Source organism: Glandiceps talaboti, chromosome 7 (genome assembly GCF_964340395.1).
Source record: "Glandiceps talaboti chromosome 7, keGlaTala1.1, whole genome shotgun sequence".
Lineage (NCBI taxonomy): Eukaryota > Metazoa > Hemichordata > Enteropneusta > Spengelidae > Glandiceps > Glandiceps talaboti.
Window position 1 is genome coordinate 16,016,090 of NC_135555.1, and position 24,167 is coordinate 16,040,256.

Consider the following 24,167-nt stretch of genomic DNA (forward strand, 5'->3'; position numbering starts at 1 on the left):
CATCGATGTACGTTAGCGTTAGCGCTAGAGTTGTATATTTTATTATTGCCACGCCTCCCTAGTAGCCTTTGTGGTATATGGAATTGTAGCCCTGGAAATATATCCTCCCGCGTGGCCGGGGCGTTACAAGTGACCAGCTCTGGTAGGGATGTGTGGCGCGCCAGTGCTGGAAACCCAAGGCCCCATTATAGACTCACTTTGAACAAAAAGCAATACCCCATTTTAGACCATTACAGTTTTTTTTCGAAGATGGAAGTTTAGACCTAAATACATGTACACTTTCCCTATGAGGCAACATTTTGGGACAATTATTGGCAGTTATGATTTGGTAAAGAACAATGGACCACATTTTAGACCAAGCAAAATAAAAAATGATGCAAAGTGGGCCCCGTTTTAGACTCTACAGCTAGAAAAAAACAGACCCCATTTTAGACGCTACAAAACGCACCCCAAATTAAGAGGGGCACATATACGTATACTCAAATAAAGGGGAGTAGCCCCCCCCCCCCCCCCCGGTATACGCTACGGGGTTTCGACACATCTTCTCCCTTACGCTATGGTTCCTCCCTATCTCTAACAACAAGACTGCGAACAGATTTCATTTGCACGGATTTGGGAAATAAAAACCTCTCAGAAGGGAGGGGACAATACGACGTCGTGTAGAAACCCCGTAGCATACTATTTCCAGAGCTATGATGGAAATGGTGTTCATTTGCTGAGTATACGCAAGAACTGTTTCTGAGCAAATGCATTGAAATTTCACTCGTTTACAGTTGCAAAATAACTAATGTACGCTATCCTGTCTTAGAATTAATTAAAAAAACAGTAACATTTTTAAAAAAGAAGAAGAACCAACTAAACTAAATAAACGAAAAAGCGGAAGAGTAAAGAAACAAATGCATTGCCATTGGATTTAATATTGAGTTTGTCTGAATCCCGGCGTCGATGAAAATCTGTTGCTAAAATACGGTCATACGAAGGCTAGCCCCTGGAGGGCTATAATGCAAGAATAAATTTCATACATTTCACTGCTACGTATTAATTAATTAGCGTATAACATGTTGACATGTTAATAATCTTGCATCGTGTTCAGAACATTTCTTCCCAAATATGTCCAATCAATCAATCAATCAATCAATCAATCAATCAATCAATCAATCAATCAATCAATCAATCAATCAATCAATCAATCAATAAATCAATCAATCAGTCAGTCAGTCAGTCAATCAATCAATCAATCAATCGATCGATCGATCAATCAACCAACCAACCAACCAACCAACCAACCAACCAACCAACCACCCACCCACCAAACAACCAACCACTCGATCAACCAGTCAACCAACCAACCAACCAACCAACCAACCAACCAACCAACCAACCAACCAACCAACCAACCGACCAACCAACCAACCAACCAACCAAGCAAGCAAGCAAACAAGCAAGCAAGCAAGCAACCAACCAACCAACAAATCTCATCTGTTTCTTTGGTCACGGTGTTCTTCAAATTTGACATTTAAACCCATTTGATGCTTTTCTCTCTTTCTTTTTTGACTTGTTTAGTTTTATTTCGTTAATTTTACAGTGTCGTCTGGTGAATTTTGCAATTCGTGTTTGAAAAAATAACAGTCCACGTACCTGTACAATGTTCTTGCGGCCTGTATGCCGGAACTTGACCTCTTAGTGTCGTCTGCTGCAAATTTGAAGTTCGCCAATTTGAAATCCGGGGCTTGAAAAAACGGAACACATTTTGCTGATGAAAACATAAACCCATCGGATATATTTCCTTTTGATCACTTTAAAATATGGTAAAATATTTTTTTGCAACGAGTGAATAAAACATAGCATATTTTGATAGCAAAGAAAATCTTATACAAGTTATACACACAAATCGAATTTTCGTCCCCCACATTCAGTATGCCATGTGTCCTTACTGGAGTGAATAAACAACATCAAAACAGACCGTGCTGTGATAGTCACCTGACTTTCAGATGACCAGCGACCCTGTGTCACCGTCCTGATAACTGTACTGCGGTACGTGCATTTAGGTGATACAACTCGCCACTTTTGAAGTATATAAGGTAAGAGCCCGGGTCAGAGAGCGTTGCTAAGATATTGAAAAAGTCTTGACCGTGAGAGAAAGGGCGGTTACGATCCTAATATTAGGAAAACCCTACCATTTTGATGTTATCCACGTGACCTTGATTGCCGTAAAAAAATCGTAAACACTCTCACTTAGCATATGTTTTCAAGCAGTTGAGGTACTTACTTGTAATTGTGCAGACTAAAACAAACCTAGTCATTGTCAGGAGTAAAGTTTATCAATACCTGTATCATGTGTATGTCTTCGCAAACGTTCGTGACTCAAATGACTTAGGTAACTGGCGTCAGAATCCTTCCAGAGGTAATACCGTCTCTGTCCCACCTCAGGGTTCACTGGTTCCAGTTTCCGGAAGTAGACACAAACTTAAGAATGCCATTTCCTACACAATCCAATCCGTAAACTAACTTAATCATATGATCTGTAATATTTTGAAATTTACTGTGGTGTCTTTTTGCCTAGATAATACCGAGCCACATAACAAATTTAGCTTTTCAATAAGAATTCAGTGTAATATTGAAATTTGGCATCTGCACAAGAATTCTGGGGGCGTCACTTACTAGTGATTTTTTTTGTAAACAACGTAGTGAAAGGAAGGTGTTGTTACTACAAACATCAACTGAATGATCATGTTTTGTTGTGTGTCTGAAGATGAAGATTGAAACACATCCCCATCAAAATGTTGGTTTATGATATGGAAATAAGATATTGTAATCTCATGGTCATATTTAGTACTGTAGAGGACGTATGTTGATCATAGCTTAGCCTTAGTTTGTATGGGTATAGTTAATCCTGCTTGCATATGGAGTAAGTCGTCCCTTCCTTCTCCGTCTTGAAAAGATACAGCCATGAAACCTGGGCTTACCAGAAATGCTGGTAACTAAAGAATTGACACACCCAGTGGTAAAATATAAGTATTAAATTGACTGTATACTTAGTTATTTTATCTTGCCATGACTACAAAAGTCCCAGTTCGGATGACCAAAAATCCAGAAATTACAACTTCAACTGTAATTTCTGGGCTTCCTCTGTACTGTCTATTGGATGTTGAGATCAAATATGGTGGCATTTATGTGATGGAACATTTGAAATTATGGAAAATTATTAAAACTGGAAAAATTCTGATTTTGACATTCTTTGGGATCTTAGCAGTGACTCCTATCATCAAAGAGTTGTGAAATGAGTACATATGCAATCGATTGCTAATATTTGATCGCTAGGTATGTAATTCTTTTGTAATTAGTATGAAAACATTTTGCAGGTGCACTCCAAATTGGCAGGGTTGCATTGGTTTTTGGAGGACAGTATTGAGTAAAATGCATGCACAGTCTGCAAGCAGGACTACCATACACTATAGTGTAACTGACTGTTGGTAACTCCCACATTTAAGGGTTGAGATGTGGGGGGCTGAGTGATAACAGCCAGAGTCAGAATTGATAGGGGAGTCATGGACCCACTACACATATACAACATGGCTAGCAAACAGCTACATGTAACCCAACATGGCTGTAGTGTATGTGACTATATATTGACTTGTCACTCCCACACAGGCTCCAGCTTGGGGTCAAGTGACAGTAAACAGTCAGAATCGAGTCACTGACCCACCAAGCCATGCAAGCAGGGCTAAGCTTATATATAGTTATACCTACATGATCATAAAAACATCAATGTTTTTGCTAAGGTTGGGGAACCCCTGTAGCAGAAAGGGTAAAAATGTTTCCTCATAGAGTCTATGGTAATAAGTTTGTTTGGGAACCCAGGTAAAATAACATGGGAACCCCGGTAGATTTTACCTACTTACTGTCCTTAGCAAAAACACTGAACATGCAGAAGTCTTGATACCATACACTTTAAATGACTTTAAATTTTTTGTTCAGTTTTGAACTACAGGTATTGATATTTATTTTCTCTTCTTTCAGATCTAGTACATAGCTGCAGCGAGTCACAATGAAGACTTGTATGCAGATATTACTTTTGACATTTCTGTGCAATATATGGTTGGCTGCATCAAGACATGATAACATTGATTACTTACCAGGTCTTGCTAAGCAACCCAGCTTTAAACACTTCTCTGGATATCTAGCAGCTACAGGATCCAAACAACTCCATTACTGGTTAGTAACATGATTATATATCCAGTAATAAAAAACACTCACTTAAAGGGCCCCTTTGGATTAGGATTCAAATATAGATGTGTAGAACGGTTGTTTGGCAAAGTTTTACAAAATGTTTGTAGAGAACATAAGAATAATGACATATATTCCGTACTTAGATAACAGTAATGCAATGATGCAGGATTGTAACATAACTTTGAATACAGTATGTGGCCTAATATGTTATAACGTTTATCATGTCATGGGTGTCATATTAGCTTCAAGATTATACATCATTTTTTGTACAGTTGACTTTCAGTTATTACCTTGAAAAAACTGCTCCTTTGTCTCACTTTATGTTTCTGTTTTTCTGTCTTTGTCTGTCTTCTACAAACTTACATTGAAAAGAGAAACTCTTTGTCTATCTCTCTATCTATACAGTCCATCCATCCATCCATCCATCCACATCTCCATCCATTCATCCATCCATCCACATATCCATCCATCTATCCATCCATCCATCCATCCATCCATCCATCCATCTATCCATCCACATATCCATCCTTCCATCCATCCATCCATCCATCCATCCATCCATCCATCCATCCATTCATCCATCCATCCATCCATCCACATATCCATCCATCCATCCACATATCCATCCATCCATCCATCCATCTATGATCACAATATTTTTCCAAATTGTTCATAAATATGCTTGTGGGGTATAATTATATCATTCCACAAAGTTATTCTCCATGTGACCAAATACATACTGGTAACATGATAGTAGATTTGTCACTACTCATCTTGAAACCCTAGTGACAAGGCTACATATGTCACTTGTACTTTCCTCGACTGAACAAAGACAAATTTTTGAGTAATACTTGGGTGGAAAATAAATGTAGGATTTGAAACCCCATCCTTCACGTGCACACTTATCAGTTTATTTCGTAGTAAATGGTGTTAAATTCTTTGTTATCATAGGTATGTAGAATCTCAAAATAAGCCAACTACAGACCCCATTATCCTATGGTTAAGTGGTGGTCCAGGTTGTAGTTCACTGGATGGTTTACTGTCGGAACATGGTCCATACCTTGTACAGCCTGACGGTGTTACATTGCAGTATAACGACTATAGCTGGAACTTGGTAAGTCTGTCTGTCCCTAGCCTACCTGTAGTCTTGAAGGACAAATGCTACTACTACTACACCATTTCTGCTATCCAAACCGACATTTTGATTTTTTTGAATTTTTGAAAGTCTACTCAGATTCTTCAGTTATGTTGGTATTAAGCCATGCCCAACACAAAACATTAACACAAGTTTGAATAGAATTTGATGTGTGGGTTGATGGTTCACATTTACATATACTGATTGCACCATTTAAATATGTCTAATTATGTATTCGACCAATCACGGTCTATAGTGGAATGCCATTCAAGACCAGTATAACTGAAGAATCGGAGTAGACTTGAAAGGATGAGCATAAGTTTAAAAAAAATCAAAACGTGACGTCAGTTAGGATAGAGAAAATAGTGTAGTAGCATTAGTCCTTCAAGTTTACAGGTAGTCTGTCCCAGTGGAGGTTGAGTAATGGAAGCAGCTATCTCAAAATTGTCACTTTAAAAAAAAGATGATATTTGTATTTTCAGAGATGTTATCTAACTGCTTGTGTGTTTCTTACTTTTTACAGAAAGCTAATGTTCTGTATTTGGAATCTCCAGCTGGTGTTGGCTTTTCCTACTCTGATGATGGAAAATATGCAACTGATGATGACCAGGTGGGTCATGTGATAGTCATGTGTCTGTCATGTGAATACATTCCATAAACTTTTACTGAAAATTTTAAAATGAGATCTTGAATAATTTACTCAGACTAAAAAAATGTGATAGTCATGTGTCTGTTGTATGAGTGAATTCATTAGTTTTTGTTTTGAAATTGTAAAATTACAACTTTCATGACCAGATGTCATGTGTTTTCAGTTCAACAATTTGTGTAGAAATTATAAGATGAAACAATAGCCACAATTTAGACACTCTTAGGTGTTATTTACATTTACAGAATAAAAAGAAAGTTAACCAGTGAGATTTCTTTTTTTTTTGCTTCTTCTGAATTCTTAGGTTGTTGAAGACAACTATCAAGCTCTGAAGTCTTTCTTTGAGGTGTATACCTCTCTCAAAAACTTACCACTTTTCATCATGGGAGAAGATTATGGTGGTGTATACGTACCGACATTGGCTGCCAAGATAATGACTGACACTTCAATTAAACTACAGGTAGGGAATCATTCTATGAAAATAACTTAATATCTATGTTTTTTATTTTATGTTACTTCATTCCTAAAATGCTATGATTTATCAAATGTCAGGGGTGAATGTAAGGTACTCACAGAGTTTTAATCTACTGTGTCCATTTGTTGCATTTACTGACCAAGGTCAGAGGAAACTACTCACAAAATGTTAACTTCAGTTTCTAGATGTTGGTTTTACTGGCCATGGTCGGTGGTAACAGATAACTGCAGCAAAATTTTCTCCAGTGGCCAAATGTTGGTAGTTCTGACCGACGAGGTCAAAGTAGTCCCAAAATGTTTATCTCAAGTGTCCATTTTTTTGACCCAAGGTCATGAGGTGGAAGTGTCCAGCCTTTTAGACATTTTAGCCAAATTACGTAGGTCATGTAATATACATGCCAACTTGAATGTTTTATCAATTTATAGAATATGCTGTGAACTGGATCCATGGAATGAAAATAAGTCAATACCATGAGCTTAGGCAAAAAAAAAAATTGTTTCTGGTCAGTGCACGCATCACTTAAAACTACCCTGCATCGGTCTTTTTTTAGTGTTTGTCCAGCCCATGCAGAATGCAGATCTGTGGGGAAACACAAAAATAGCCCTCTCTACTTCAGTGCATGAAGACAACTGCAGAGCCAATCATGATCAAGCAAATGATAATATGTCCCACATACACACTTGCTCTAAAGTACTAAATAAAAATAACAGTAACTGCCATAAATAGTAGACTGAGTGACAGGTTTGTTGATAATCAATTTTTTTTTAAATCGCATTTTCACACCATTTTAGACAAACTGCCCTGACCAAGAAACATTTTTTTTTGCCTTAACTGTACACTACTTTTTTTCTTCAATAGGGTTTTGCTGTTGGTAATGGTATAACTAGTTATGAGGACTTACTCAATTCCTTGGTTTATTTCTCATATTACCATGGTCTCTTTGGAACAAGGTATGTACAATCATGAATTATTAACAGACTTGAGTCACATTTGTAATATGGTTTGTAACACTATGTCATTAGTTCTATGACATTATGTCATGAGGAGATGTCACCAGTTATGCCATCTAGGGAGCCTCAAGGCATCTCAAGTACCCCTAAGTTCTCGTCAATTACAATATGACATATTTTGGGTGTCATTTGGTCTGTGACATTAAGTCATGAGGGGGTGTCACCAGTTATGCTTTCTAGGGAGCCTCAAGGCATCTCAAGTACCCCTAAGTTCTCGTCAATTACAATATGACATATTTTGGGTGCCTCAAATCAACTCTTCATGTGTAGCTGGAGAAGCTTGAGATTAACCTGGCCTGACCTGACCTGACCCCAGATGGGAATGACATGCAGTTTTGGTTATTTTTATGAATTACATACTATACATTCAAGAGCTCCAATAATATTTCACACTTACAAATTAATTTGATAATTTGGTAAGACTGACAAATTTATTTATTTGGATTATTATACTGTCGAGGGAGTGCTTATCAAAATGATTTGATATTCACACACAATGGATGTTTTTTTTTTTTACAGTTTGTGGAATACATTGAAACAGACCTGTTGTGCAAATAATGGAACTAAATGTGATTTCTACAATAACACCAACCCAGACTGTCAGCCTCAGGTAAGTGTTTGTGTCCTTTGAGATATAGATAAAAAAAAGTGTACCTTGCAAAGTGTGTTGTATTCAGTACAACCTATGCAGCTATCATTATTTATTTATTATTGACAACAAAGTGACTGTTAAATAGACCAGTTTCACAAGGTTTTGATATTCAATGTAGTTTGATTTAGTTTTCCATACAAAAAAGAACAAGCCCCCCAAAAGGGAAAGTAAATTTGGGGGTCTGGCAGAATTATTTAATGATTTTACATCACACACACATTATGCACAATTGCCACGACACTGCGAGTTGAAACTTTTTCCCTCGTTCGTTGGTCAGTGATAGAGATTGCCATGGGCATACATTATCTCATGGGAGCTAGTAGCCATGCATAACTGAACATGAATATTCATGAGTCTTCAATCATGAATATTTATGTTAATTTATGCAAAATGTCATCATAACAGCCACAAGACCCAATATTCTCTTTTCCTGGCTTGTTACTGGCAAATACAGACTGAAAGTGTTACTGACAAGTGGAAATTCTTGTAAAAACATCCCAGAGAGAATTCTACATGTAACTTATTTACTCTTCACCATTTCCATGTAGCACAAAATCCACCCTGAATATGATCAAAATAAACCACATACTGTACGTGTAAACTTGTGCTACCAGCTACCCATATTTACAGCTGTGTTGGCTGAGTTTAATGATGCATGCACTCAGCCTACTTTGTTCCTTTGTAGAAGTTTTTGTCAGACCTTGTGTGCAACTCCCTTATCTATTAGAAGAACCATTAAATTTAAATGCAGTTGAAATGAGGAATTGTGGATCAGATTGTCTCGGTGGAGACATTGCGATTACAGGGGATTATCCTGTAGTTCAGAAAATATTGTTTTTCTATAGATCCACTAGATAACTATCTGTTTTAAACTATATCCCCATCTCAGTGTTGTTACCCATGAAAGGTTAACCTCTGTTTTGCTAAATACTTCCCAGACAACATATTTGGTATAAAATCTTGTACCTTTCCGGGACATAGCACAGTTAGTTTTAAAGGGGCACAAGCTGAGTTTATACATGTTTAGGCGTAGTTTTTACTGCATATTTAAAAGGTACTTGCATTATTGTACACACTGAGGCACACTTAACCACTACTTGCAATGAACTGAACTCAAATCTGGTATTAAGATATAACTCATAAATGATCCAATGACATAATTTATGGTACATATCAAAAAATGTTCAGGAAATCCTGACTATGCAATCAACTGTTCTGACAATGCTAGAATACAATTGTAATGTTACAGAAGGCATGCACTGACATGCTGGAATGTGTTGTCATTTAAGTATTTTCACTTGAGTAAGAAGCTTATAAAACTCAGCTTGTGCCACTTTAATGCAGTAGGTTTTACAGGCTTCACTTTCATCAGTGTATGGTTTATATAAAGTGTGCCTATGTAAAGTTCATGTATGGATGAAGTGCTTTCTCTGTTTACTGACAAACATGACACCTCGCGTTCTGCTCACTATGGAACTCACTATGGAAACTCTAATTTAGTGCTATCCTTCATCGAATCTAAAGATCTTTTTAGAGATAATTTGATACCACATTAGCATCCAGAAACCCAAGTTTCACCTACCACTTTGAATTTAGCTCATTTGTTTGACATCAATGGTAACTTTGGGCAAATTCCTTTCATGATTCCAATCATATAAATTATTTTTTCCGAACACCCCTAGTTACTAACTTAGTTTTACTTACCATGAAACGCTAAGGTGTGTGTGAATCATGACATACATGATGACGGCTATGTTTTACAAAATAAAATAAAAGTAGAATTTCAGTATTTCATCATATATCTAGTAGCGAAGGGGTTAATCTTCTCTCTTCACATCTGTTAGATTCTAAAGAGGAGAGACCATTGTACCTTGACGAGGACATGCTATTAGTATATTCCAAATGCAACTAAAAGACCATAATTATAAGTCAGCTAAGCATTTCTCATATTCTCTATCTATATAGTTTTACTCTTTTGCTCTTAAGCACTATAAAAGGATGGGTTCTCTGCTAATACAGTTATTTGTAATGTCATGACTGGACATACTTTTTCCGAACATTCACATGATTAATGATAGGAGAATTGGTCCCCTCACCCACCCACCCCACCCACCTATCAAATAATGAATGAGCCCAGTACAATTAGCGTAACAACAGAACCTGTTAGTTTGGTGATTAATATGGATCAAATTTGTTTGTATGTGAAATAAAATGATTGGCTCCACTATTGTCAAATGTTCTTGGGAGGAAACTTATAATCGTAAGACCATGTATGAAAAGCAGTCAAAAGCCCTTGGACAAGTTTTCCAAACTCCCAAAAAGTAGTTTTTGTCATCAATAAGTGGGAAATGATATCCTGTGATGATGATGAATGATGAGTACATATGTTGCTATGTTTAGCTCCCATCTCTATTCAGTAGCTTAGCTTTCAGTAGTCTAGCTGCTAGACCCTTGGACAACTCTGCACCAAATGCACTGTCGAGTGCTAGAGGTGCTGTCATCCTTGGCTTTTGTTTGGCAATCTTCCAATCGCAGATATCCAAGGTCGTCTTGTTACAAGACTAAACTTTCAGTAACAAACTTAAGTTTTATTTAAAGGCCCATGTTATCATACTGAGCTTTAGGGAAAAAAGGTGTTCCTGGACATAATAATCTCAATATTATCATAAATAATCATGTAATTTGATTAGAGTAGCTACTAGCTTCACTGATACAGTAGTTAGTTTTCCAGAACCATGGTATTTAGACATTTAGGTTTTAAGTTGAACTATCTATGGTAAACATGATAAAGGCTGCTTGGTAATAACACAGATGCTACTTACTTAGTAGGAAAGAATACAGTGTTTAATTAAGCAGAACAACTATAGTAAGTCAACCAAACAGAAAATATATCTAGAAATTGTTTTCAAATTTCCCCTAATTTCTGTATTTGGACATTAAATTTATAGTGGGTCTCCTTTCTTGATATACATATGGTGAAGCTGATCTCCCAGAATTTGAAAATTTTCAACAGAAACCTTCAAAGGCAAAGTTTGGAATTTGACTTAAATGCACATAATTCATCAAAAATAATACCATGCATTCAATTTGAAGTTAATGTGTACATCTTATTTTATGGTCAAGCTAATCTGGTCCAAAATTGTGTTCCAAATTAGAATCTATCACAGTACATGGTAAGGTTTTATCTGGTCAGATATCAGTCAAACTGGTCCTAAATTTACCTTGTTAGAAAGTGGTCAAGATGGTCCTAAATTTACCTGTTAGAAAGTGGTCAAGATGGTCCTAAATTTACCTGTTAGAAAGTGGTCAAGATGGTCCTAAATTTACCTGTTAGAAAGTGGTCAAGATGGTCCTAAATTTACCTGTTAGAAAGTGGTCAAGATGGTCCCAAAAGTTTGTCTTAGTTTAGAAATTATCAGAATACATGGGTGTACCAATCAGAAGTCAGAATCACAATAACGGACAGCTGTGTGTGTGGCTCACCACACTAATTGACATAATTAATCACCTTTTCTTAATCATTTATCATTCACTAATTACAAACCAGAATTAGAACAGAAATCTAACATAGCACTGCATCGCAGGGCCAAATCACTTGCCCATCTGTTGTTACTACTAGAGATACATACATGTATACAACACCAAAAATATGACCAAAAAAAGAAAAAATCAATCAATGTGCAATTATTGTACATTATGAAAGTAGTGAACATTTTCACTGACAATAGACTCAAGTGGTATTACCTTGTAAGGTGTGAAGTAGTCACCCTAATGACATCTATCCTATAGCCATTAGTCTGCTATTAAAGTATCATTAATGGTAATAAAAGTCTCATAAAGTAATTAGAAAGGAACATGACAGATGTCAGGGTCGTTATTTAGTTTTTTAACAAATGTTAACTTTGGTTTACCTACTAGGTTATGTAGTGTGTGCAGGCTATCAAACTGTATAGTCATCATCCATTTTGGTGTGTCCATTGTTTTTTGTAGGGCGATGTATGCTTTCTTTCATGGTATAACAGTTATATGGATGTGAAACTAATATCTATTTTGGAATTTTAACTAATAGAATGAACTTTACTATGTTTATCTGCTACAATTGTGAAAGTTTGGTTGAATATAGACCAAAATATCCATGATTGTAACACTCATTAATTACAAAAAAAAACACTTTAAGAATGTGTAAAAAGTTTCAAAATTGTTATTGTATATATGTATGTATGTATGTATGTGTGTGTGTGTGTGTGTGTGTGTGTGTGTGTGTGTGTGTGTATGTGTGCATACGTAGGTAGGTAGGTAGGTAGGTAGGTAGGTGTGTGTGTGTGTATGTCTGTCTGTCTGTATGTATGTATGTATGTATATATGTATGTATGTATGTATGTATGTATGTATGTATGTATGTATGTATGTATGTATGTAATTTGTGTGTGTCTGTGTGTGTCTGTGTGTGCATGTGTGTGTGTGTGTATGTGTGTGTGTGCATGCATGTGTGTGTGCGTATGTAATGAAGTGATTTAGGAACAAACTAGGTAAACACAATTATTCACTATTTCATGTCCAGTCTGTGCATACATCTGTCAAGTCACCATATATTGAAACATTACCATGCATGAGTAGTTTGATTACTTGTATTTTAACGTAGAGTCAGTAATACCCTGTAACAATGTGTGTCCATGGTAGATACTTGGACTAAATATTGAATGATGAATGAAATTCAACCTGGTGTTTCTAGGCAGTTGTGTGTGATGTATCATGAAATGACTCTCTAAATCCCAAAGTTTATAAAAATGCCTAAATTTTGTGGAATATGTTGCCCCTTAATACTGGTACACAATGTATCTGAGTATATTGCTAAGTATAGTACTTTTTAGTGTCAATTTGACCACAATACAAAGGTAGCTAATATGAATGCATTAAATTTGTAATTTTTGAAAAAAAGAACATACTCTACAGATATAAAAGTTTCTGCAGCCAGTTCCATTACTAGTTTAGATGCAGTGTGTTTCCAAGGTTTCAGTACCGTTGAAGAGATACAGGAATGTAGTAAAATGTGTCAACTATTTTCAAAACCATTTAATTTGACTTTTGTTGATAAATCTGAATCTTTTCTTGTTTGTGATTGTAGGTAGAAAAAGTTACAGACATTGTTGGCAACAGTGGTTTGAATCCGTACAACTTGTATGCAGACTGTGCTGGTGGAGTAACACAGAACTTGAAGTACAAGACACATCACAGTTACCTTCCCATTGGCCTACAACACCAGGTTAGTGAGTCATAACTATATATAATTGTTTGCCCGGATCTAGATGTGAGATGGACATTTCATCGTTGCAGTACCTGACTCCAACAAATATAAACGTTGACATACAGTAGTACGCTCCTGACAATGTTTGATGAGTTGCCACCAAAAATTTGACCGACTGATTTGAAATGTTCATTTGGATTTGTATGTATGAAGCTGGGAGAATCAATACACAGTTTTACAGTAAAAAACGTATCTGGGAAAATTGTGGTATCGATGAATTTAAGATAAAAATATATTTTTGAAAATTCAGAAATCGTTCAAAGTAAGGAAGATGTCAAAAAAGGTAGTAGAATGCTTGTCATGCTCCTTCAGATGCCACTATCTGACACTGAGGGCGCTGCATTTCAATATTGAAATTTTGATGGAGAGCTAATGATAGCAGATGTTTGTGCTTGGGTGGTATTGTCGGTAGAGTTGTCTTAATGATTATGATACTGGCTGCCATTATAATGCATTAAGATGTAAGCTATGCTTGCAGAAAATGTCTGACCAGCAAATGCTCCACCAGAGACAAATTGTTGCTTATTTGAAAAAGGAAAGAATAAGTGAAAATAATTGATTGTTAATTTGTCCTTTGTAACCATTTCATACATAAGTGCTGTGGACCAAGCTCAATGTATACACATTCTTACTATAGTGCATCAACTATTGTCTGTAGGTGTAGCTAATCTTTTGATGAATACGGAACTGAATTTTTGTTAAGGGCGATAAGTAGGTAAAATCTACCTGAGTTCCCCACTCATTTTACTGGGGTTCTCCACTAATATCGTTGTATAATGTGTGGGAAACTATGCAAGTTTTACCAGATATGCTCCTTCCTGTTACTGGGTTACTGGGGTTTTCATTCCTTAGCAAAATCCGAGTGGAAGATTTGTAAGTTGTGCTTGGAAAGATATTTACATCAATATTATGTAAATCAACAGAGAAATATTAAAGGAAGTTGAAAATTGGCTAAAAGGGAAGAACGTACATTTTTTTTTCCAGCTACCAACCAAATTTTGTCTACATCCCCATTGTCTCTCACTATTATCTATGCTCAGAATGGCATGAGGTCAGAAAATCCTTATTTTTCTTCCGAGATTTAGGACCAGTAATGTATTATCTTGGTTCTGAAATTAGTATAACGTTAGATTTACTGAGGACAGGTATTGATACAAAGGATTAGCTTAATCCGTTATGATCCAGGTCTTAACTCCTGGTGATTAGATGGCCAGTTAAGCTAATCCAAGCTCCCTTGTGTCATGTATAGAACAATAAATCATTGCTTGATGGTTTTTTGTTGTTGTTAGATCAATGATAAATTTCAGCATAGGAAGTCATTATCTTTAGAAGTCATTATGAGTTGAAAGCAATTGTACTTACAAAGAGTGGTATAAATGAGGACTTCGGTTTTCGTGTTTTTAGTTTTATTGGTGATATTTTGTATATTGTGGTACAGTCGGAAGGCTGGCTGGTATAGAGAGTGTATGACAGAGAGCTAAATTACTACAGCTGTGGAAATGGTGTTGCACACAAGCTATGACAGTGAAATTAAATACTTCTTCAGCTCCCTGGGGAGTATACAATCAATACTCAATATTCAGGTATCAGAGAGAGATATAACATTTCATGTTTTGGCCACTAGGAGTGCTGTTTACAATGTTTTAGAAATGCAAATGAGGGCAGAATAGCCGAGTATAGACCAGTTGCCAGTTCCAAGATACACTACGCTTCTCTCCATACAATACCATGTATTGTATATGTGCAGACAGGTTTGCACACGCTACTCAGGAGGATGGTTGTCACATAACTGTACCCTGGGCTCACCCGTAAAATCCCTCTCTGTCATTGATGGTGTTTAGTCTTTATTCTATAAAATCTCTCATAATCAAAGAGGTCAACATGTCTTTCCATCATTTCCTGATGAAAATGTTATTTAAAACGTAACAAAGACAAAACAAGTCTAAATGCAGCAACATAAGTGACGTCCTCTCGTGCAATGCATCTTTGAACCGGAAAAATTGACTATTATGGCGTATTAACAGACAACAGACATAAAGTTACCACTTATTTTGGTGTGTTTCCTGCTGTACTATTTTATTAGCAACTACCAGCAATCTAAATATGTATTAACTACTGCTGTAATATATGTACTCTTTAAGACCACACAAAGTTCTTTTACACATGTTTTTTTTCATGGCTTCATACATAACCATAGAATCAGTGGCCACAACAACATTTTAGCCCTCACTTGCCAAATCTGGGACACCCTCTTGTGTTCCATTCATATGAAATGTCACGGCCGCATAACCTCTATCCTACCAAGTCCCCAATTATACAGCTGGGTCAACTGTCGTGGTTCAAATGTTGTCCAAGAACTTCGGCCATTTTGAAACAAATATCAGCAGTAAGGTTTGAACTAGAAGCAATGTGCAGATCTCAAGCCAGTCTCTCTTGATTCGGACTGGACCATCATAACTCCATGCTTTGATTATGTCCTGTAATGTTTGGTTTGGAAAACTTTATTTATACGACACTGACATGTGGGATTTTGATTTTGATTTTCAGAAAATGAAATACACTTCAAGTCACAAGTTAGGATTGGTGCCGTATTGTAGAAATGCTACAGCAATAACTCGATACCTCAATGATCCCTATGTGAAAGAGGCTCTGCATATCAAAGATGGCCTCCCAGACTGGCAGCTATGCAGGTATGGGTGTCACTGTAACTGTTACTTGTAAACTTTGTGTTAGATAGGATATGTCTCTTCACCCTATCAGCCACAATTCTGATTGAGCTGAGGGCAGAATGACAATACTTACCAGGAGTGAACAAATCCACTGGTCCTGGGTCCAGGACTAGCGATTCTTTGGGCGGACCACACAAATTTTATGTTGTCTGGTCCGTCAGACCAGTACCTTACTGTTAATAACTATGTTAAAAAGTCATCTGAGATTCATAGGCAAGATTTAATGTTTCACATAAGCGGGACCTGGGACCACTAATTCTTGATCACGTTCACACAGTAGTGGCTGCTTCATCAACTTTTAGAATCAATATTTTGTTTGATCAAATTGAAATGAAATTCAAGCAGTTACTTCTCAACCATAGTCACATAGTAGTTCCATGGTCACTTCAGTGTTGTCAGGTCAAATTGATTAAAGTTGGGGGGGGGAAAAGTGAAAAAAGAAAAGATATTTGTTTTTGAAAGAAATGAAGAGCAAACCCAAATTTGTCTAAACTTGTTTTCTGAAGGAAGGAATGACTCAGATTTTTCCCAACATGAAGTGAATTTACAGTAAAACGGTCATCACTCAATTTGTAAAGACATGTAATCTTAGAATGAAATGTTCATGGACTCTGGTTTCATTCTCAGTAGTGAAAATTTCTACTCACAAAGTCAACAAATTTCTTGGGAGAAAATCCCAAATTTTCACCAACATCTCCAGTCAGAATCATCGTGGATGTACTAAATGTAATGTTGTTTTCCTTCGTAAATTTCAGTGATGCTGTGTTTTCAAATTATACACCCATATATATGACCTTGAAGGAACAGTACCTGACACTTTTAGGAACATACGTAAGTATCAAATGTTTACCCACATTTTTGTTCATGAGTTGGCCAAGGCGCCATGTAGTAATTATTAGAAAGACAAAAGATTGCATAGTTTTGCCACTAGGAGTGCTGTTACTAAAAAGACAAAAGATTGCATAGTTTTGCCACTAGGAGTGCTGTTACTAAAAAGACAAAAGATTGCATAGTTTGGCCACTAGGAGTGCTGTTCGGAAGCATGTTTGGACCAGCTTTGAGGGTCATGATACTAAGTACTTTGGCTTCTTTTGAAAAGAATCATCACTCTTGGCATTTCATTACAAAGGTTAGTTGTTGTCTCAACCAGTGAAAACTTTCTGCCAACTTAATCTGTACTACCGTGCTACCCCTGACAGCGTTCATATAAACGTGATGATGTTATCGCATCCCAGTAGTGAAGTACAGCTGTACTGATTGAATATTAATGAGCAGTTGTCTGAAGGAAGTAAACCAAATACAACTACCCATCAATTTGTGATGGATTACTACTGACATGCGCCTTTTACCCTTCACCCATCATGGGGTTTAGCCAGATTAACTGTAAATTGTTTGGCTTTGACTAGATGTAATGAGTGGAGATGATCGTAGTATCATATAACTTGTATCGTATAAGAACTAGATTAACTTAATTTCAGACGTTAGGAATTCCAGAGTTGTTTTATTAAAATTTGATTGATTGCTTTGTGTACCGCCATGTGATTCTGGCCCACATGTAGGGCGCCCTCTTGTGGCAGACACTTCTGTTGAAAATGACTGTAAGATGGGTAAGTTATGTTCCTAACATGCATTACCCTTTAGGTTTGTTCGCATGAACTCATGTCAAATGAGCAACTATCTGACAAGATAATAATTTACAGAAAACTAATGAAGCACCCGACAAAAAAAGCATTTTCAATATTGTCCTGTTACTTCTTTCATTTCAGAATTACCGTATTTTGGTGTACAGTGGTGATGTCGATGTAGCAAACAGTTTCCTTGGCAACGAATGGTTCATTGAATCATTGAACCTAGAGGAGCAGGTCCAACGTAGAGCTTGGCTGTACAACGATGGTTCTGATCAGGTGGCAGGATTTGTCAAAGAATTTGAAAACCTGGCATTTGCTACTGTCAAGGTATGTAGTCATGGTAACAAAGTAATATAAAACATACAGAGACAGTTGCACATCATTGTTATGTCATGGAGGTTTCTGTAGATGAATCAAATGGTCAAAATGCAAAGTCATCATTATTGGTCTGTAAATTCTACACAGTAAAGTTATATGTTTCCATGCAGGCCATGAGTACAGCTCTGTAAACTCAAATGATTCCGCATTAGCTTTTCGACAGGTGACTCGTGATAGATAGTCTGGACGCCAACGTGGTTTCTAACAAAACCACATCTGGTCAAAATCCCTCAATCAGCACAAAAAGTTGTTCATCCAATCAGTGAATCCCAACTGTTAAATAAAGTGACGTAAAACAGTGTACAAGTAGCATCCTAAGCTGACAAGTATACCATATTTGGACATTACATATCTGCCCCAATAAACAGTCAACTTTATGAGGGACTGTGTTATTGGTTAGAATTTTATGATTGATTAACAAAGACATGACTTTGTGGGTGGCTGTGGATGAATTTTAAATTGCATCTCAGGACTTCTAGAGTAACGACTTTGACTATACTGTGAGTGGAGGTGTAAATGGTAATGATACCATATAGGCACTAGACTACGTGATAGCATACAGAGCCATGAATAACATAATTAGGTAACTGAAAAAAAAGATGAATTGATCAGTAAGAAATTAACAAAGGTGATCACGGGTGACGTGATAATGAGATGTATGTAAGAATTTAAAACAAATTTGCATGATACATGACAAAAGAACACAAATCAAAATCATCAGAATACTGAAAAGACATCATCACATCTGTGATTTTAATATGTAAACTTTAGTAACAACAATGGGTTAATATTACAACTGTCACAGTTGCAGAATATGATACATTTATTGGTAATATTTAACAACTTTTGAACTTTTTTTTTTTTTACATCTACAGGGAGCTGGACACATGGCACCGAAAGATAATCGTAAAGCTACCCAACAACTTGTGTTTAACTTTTTAGAAAAGAAACCCTATTAGATTAGACATATACCAGCTTTTACTTTTGTATACTTTTGTTTTCTAAGCCTGTCGCACAACTATGGACCTAATATCATCGATATTGCATATATGTGTAGCACTCAAGGTGCATGCTGGGTATCAAATACTTCTATAGGGTTACCAGTACTATCAAAATGTAAACAAAGTTCAAAGGTCAAATACTTTTGATATATTTGCCAGTATATCAATATGTAAATGAAGGTCGTGTACTTTTGATAGTTAACAGTAAATAAAGGTCAAAGGTCGAACACTTGATAGTTACCAGTAGTATTAATGTAAATGAAGGTCATAGGTCGACCCAGCTGAGTACTGATCTGTAATCATGGTTCTTATATTCAAATGGTGTCTATCACATAATGAGGAACGTATTTCCCCTAAAAAACCGATAACTTTTAAAAATATTGCGAGTTAACCCATTTTATGTTACACCACAGTTTCTTCTTGTTCAACAACTCTGTATTTGTCTCTTGATTTTACTGAAGACGTGCGATATTCAGATTATTGGGTCCATAGTTGTGGATCTTTATGCAGTAGTTATAGTTTTGAAATATGCAGATTTGGACTTATTTTCAAACTATTTTTATACTCAAAGACTCTTGAAAGTGAAGTAGTTATCACAAGTGGCACTATTCTATATTTTACCCACAATTCTCTCTGATTTGTATTCTTGGATGTTCCTTATTTTATAACTTCTGAGATAAGTAATATTTCATGATATTTAAAGCGCAGCATTTATGTTTGAATAATATGGACCAAAGATACTATTAAGAATCAAACAGAAAGTTGCAGTTTTGAGTAAAAATGTACCAAAAAACGAAATGAAACATGTGCTTTGAATAAAATGCTTTCTAACATCAAATAATCACCAACTTGGGTAGTCAGTCTGTATTGAGAGCTTCAACATGCAAATTTCTTTTGTTATACCTATTCAGAAAAACCAATATCTTTGGCAGAGTCATGACAGGTGCATATATTTTCTTTAATTTCCTTGCAAATATTCTGCGTACTTTTCAAGAAAGTCTGTTGAAAAATTTATAAAATTTTTAATCTTCTTCAAAAAAAATAATTTGTATTTGAACCAATGAAAATAGGTATTCAAAAACTCGGGAGTTACAATACTACGATTCGAAAATGGTAATGTTTTCACAAAATTCTGTACACTGGAGAGATTTGTCTGATATTAGGAAGCTTATGTGTGAGAGTATAAATCAGAGTGAATTGTGGGTAAAATACTGTAAAGTGAGTGTGGGAGCAAAGGTTTGATTGATGTTTGACAAAATGTTTATATCCAGGTCTAAAATGTAGCAGATGTCGTTTAACCCCTGACTTTTTTTTCTACATTTCACAAAATAATCAAAATTCTACAATATAGAATACAACAAGGTTTGACCTCACATTTTAAAGTTCAGAGGTTAGAGGTCAAATAGTAATGAGGGATACTGTATTTCCTTGTTTTTGTGAAGTAAAAGGATTGGCAGCTCGCTGGAGCTACAATGTATGCAGACATACAACAATTTTGAACTGATTTCAAACTGACATTACAACCAAAATCACTGTTGTGTCTATAGTACATAATGTAGCCAACATACTTTAACCCTGACTTTTTTCTAGAGTAATAAAGGTTTGACCTCACATGAAATACTTAAAGTTCAAAGGTTAGAGGTCACATGATAGTAAGAAATGAGGGATACTGTAGTCCATAACAGAGCCATAATTGAAACCAGTCCTCATTTTATTTCCCCATTGACTATGCCACTTTTAATAGTGCATGTAGAAACGTTATTGAAAATATTTGTAAAATTTGGGCATTGATAATTCTATGTGGTACACACAGAAAGATACAGTAGATTATAACGCTCACAGACGTGATGATAGTGTTTTGAATGTTTTTGGGATTGAAAATGTGTCTGTTAATTAAGCATGATTGATTATCACGTTAGTGAAACTAGGTTACAGTTATTTAATTCACTCGTACAATTACTACAGACTCAGAAATAGGCACAGAGACTCTCACTGAGTGGCACTCTCAAAGTGAAAAAAAAACTTGGGTGTAAATTGAAAGAGATATATGAATGTTCATTAATGTATGACCTTTAACCTGGGGGTGGGGGGGGGGGGGTTATAATAAGGATAAGGAATAATTGCATTACTGCTGGTATGAGTGGTGTCAATCAGCATTAATATTTGAAAATTAATTTACATCATTTTTTCTCAGTATATCTTGTCAAAATTATGGACTGATAATGGTGCATCTTGTGAGATTTATGCAATAATGGAGATAAGGAAGTCATATTAGTTATTGAACAACCTCACTGGCATTTCATGTAATGTTAAATCAGATTATTCTGATTTTCAGGATTTTCACAATAATTGTAGACATCAGGTTTTTGAAAGTTAAACTTCTTGGTGCTAGAGATGTTGAAAGGAAAGGTTTATCATGGCACATGATTTTGTAAACCATCACAATAAAATATCACATTAAAAAAGCAGTTGTTGTTGTTGTGTTGAATTCTTGAAGTGACTGCATGTTGAACTGGAAATGGAAAGTAGAATCAAATTTTGCCAAAATATGCCGCATGGTCACTTGCATCATTACAGCTAAAGCTGAATAACGTTCACCAGAAGACTGTAGTACTGGTAACATGTATTTACAGCTAAAATAGGGAGAGCTCACCAGAAGACTGTAGTACTAGATAACATATATTTACAGCTAAAAGAGGGAGAGCTCACCAGAAGACTGTAGTACTAGATAACATATATTTACAGCTAAAAGATGGAGAGCTCACCAGAAGACTGTAGTACTAGATAACATATATTTACAGCTAAAAGAGGGAGAGCTCACCAGAAGACTGTAGTACTAGATAACATAGATTTACAGCTAAAAGAGGGAGAGCTCACCAGAAGACTGTAGTACTAGATAACATATATTTACAGCTAAAAGATGGAGAGCTCACCAGAAGACTGTAGTACTAGATAACATATATTTACAGCTAAAAGAGGGAGAGCTCACCAGAAGACTGTAGTACTAGATAACATAGATTTACAGCTAAAAGATGGAGAGCTCACCAGAAGACTGTACTACTAGGTAACATAGATTTACAGCTAAAAGATGGAGAGCTCACCAGAAGACTGTAGTACTAGATAACATATATTTACAGCTAAAAGAGGGAGAGCTCACCAGAAGACTGTAGTACTAGATAACATAATATTTACAGCTAAAAGAGGGAGAGCTCACCAGAAGACTGTACATAACATACATTTACAGCTAAAACAGGTAGTGTTCACCAGAAGACTGTATGTAACATAACACGTATACATTTACAGCTAAAACAGGTAGTGTTCTCCAGAAGACTGTATGTAACATAACACGTATACATTTACAGCTAAAACAGGTAGTGTTCTCCAGAAGACTGTATGTAACATAACATGTATACATTTACAGCTAAAACAGGTAGTGTTCACCAGAAGACTGTATGTAACATAACACGTGTACATTTACAGCTAAAACAGGTAGTGTTGTCCAGAAGACTGTATGTAACATAACATGTATATATTTACAGCTAAAACAGGTAGTGTTCTCCAGAAGACTGTATGTAACATAACATGTATACATTTACAGCTAAAACAGGTAGTGTTCACCAGAAGACTGTATGTAACACAACACATATACATTTACAGCTAAAACAGGTAGTGTTCTTCAGAAGACTGTATGTAACATAACACGTATACATTTACAGCTAAAACAGGTAGTGTTCACCAGAAGACTGTATGTAACATAACACGTATATATATTTACAGCTAAAACAGGCAGTGTTCACCAGAAGACTATACATTACGGAGTGTTCACCAGAAGACTACATAACGTATACATTTACAGCTAAAACAGGCAGTGTTCACCAGAAGACTGTATGTAACATAACACATATACATTTACAGCTGAAAACAGGCAGTGTTCACCAGAAGACTGTACATAACATATACATTTACAGCTAAAACAGGGAATGTTCACCAGAAGACTATATATTATGGAGTGTTCACCAGAAGACTGTACAGATCATATACATTATATATTTAATGATGAAAACAAATGATCTGACAATTTGGGGTTGTTGTTTTACTTGCTAGAGCACTTTTACTGAACACAGCAGGATTGTCACAAATTGAAGGGAGAGTTTTGTTTACATTTATTCAGCAGTTTAGATCCCCCCCCCCCCCCCCGTCACAATCATGCTGTGTTCAGCAGTGAAAGTTTTGTTATCTATCAAGTGAAAAAATAAACACCCTATTAAAACTTGCAGAATAATCAACTTTGATCGTACATGTATATGTTACATATAGTCTTCTGGCAAACACTGCCTATTTTTGCTATAAGTTACTTTTAAACTACCCATGTTCATTAGCATTCACTTCAATTAAGACTTCCCGTGATGGAAACTGTTAGAAAATTTTGCAAATTCACAGGTTTAGTGTAATGTTAGGACAGTCTCTTTGTATAAATTTCAAACCATCCCAGCTGATAATACCTCAGACCACTTGTTTGGTAGTCTGAGATAATACAAGCCAGGGTACTTTAATAGCTGTTCCCCCCCCCCCCCCCAAAAAAAAAAAAAAAAAAAAAATTAAACGGATTGATTTTTTCAACACAGAGGGCAGACACACTTGTTCTACAGTACATTGTGGAATACATATCATGCAGCGAAAATATTACGCCAAATGTTAAATTCAAATATTCATAGAGTACATAGGGTAAAAGTAGGGCAATCAAAGACACAGAATCCTTGCACAGTAAAGGGTGGACAGAGTGGTGAGCTAAGTGGCATTAGTATAGAAGCGTATAACATTCAGTTAGCCAATCCAGTATGCGAAACATAAAAAGACATCTCCTTAGTTTCCCCATCCACTCACCCTTATAATAAAAGGTGAAAACCAAACGCAGAATTGATTTTCTGAGTGAGGTGACTGATTCACTACAACAGAACATTTGGACATTACATAACTG

General features: G+C 36.1%; 1 protein-coding gene across 2 annotated transcripts; it reads left to right on the plus strand.

Annotated features, from left to right (window-relative positions):
* Positions 1-1,989: 1,989 nt before the first annotated feature.
* LOC144437187 (lysosomal protective protein-like) lies at positions 1,990-21,199 on the plus strand. 2 transcript variants are annotated; one of them, XM_078126070.1, is made up of 12 exons: positions 1,990-2,081; positions 4,021-4,215; positions 5,182-5,344; positions 5,889-5,975; positions 6,316-6,471; positions 7,345-7,436; positions 8,016-8,106; positions 13,274-13,411; positions 16,001-16,143; positions 16,938-17,013; positions 17,949-18,137; positions 19,064-21,199. In XM_078126070.1, exons 2-12 carry the CDS (start codon positions 4,049-4,051, stop codon positions 19,145-19,147), a joined length of 1,386 nt encoding a protein of 461 aa, XP_077982196.1. In that variant the 5' UTR covers positions 1,990-2,081; positions 4,021-4,048; the 3' UTR covers positions 19,148-21,199. The 2 variants fall into 2 exon arrangements, with proteins under 2 accessions (XP_077982196.1, XP_077982198.1); XM_078126072.1 differs by having other exon boundaries at positions 5,182-5,293.
* Positions 21,200-24,167: the final 2,968 nt, after the last annotated feature.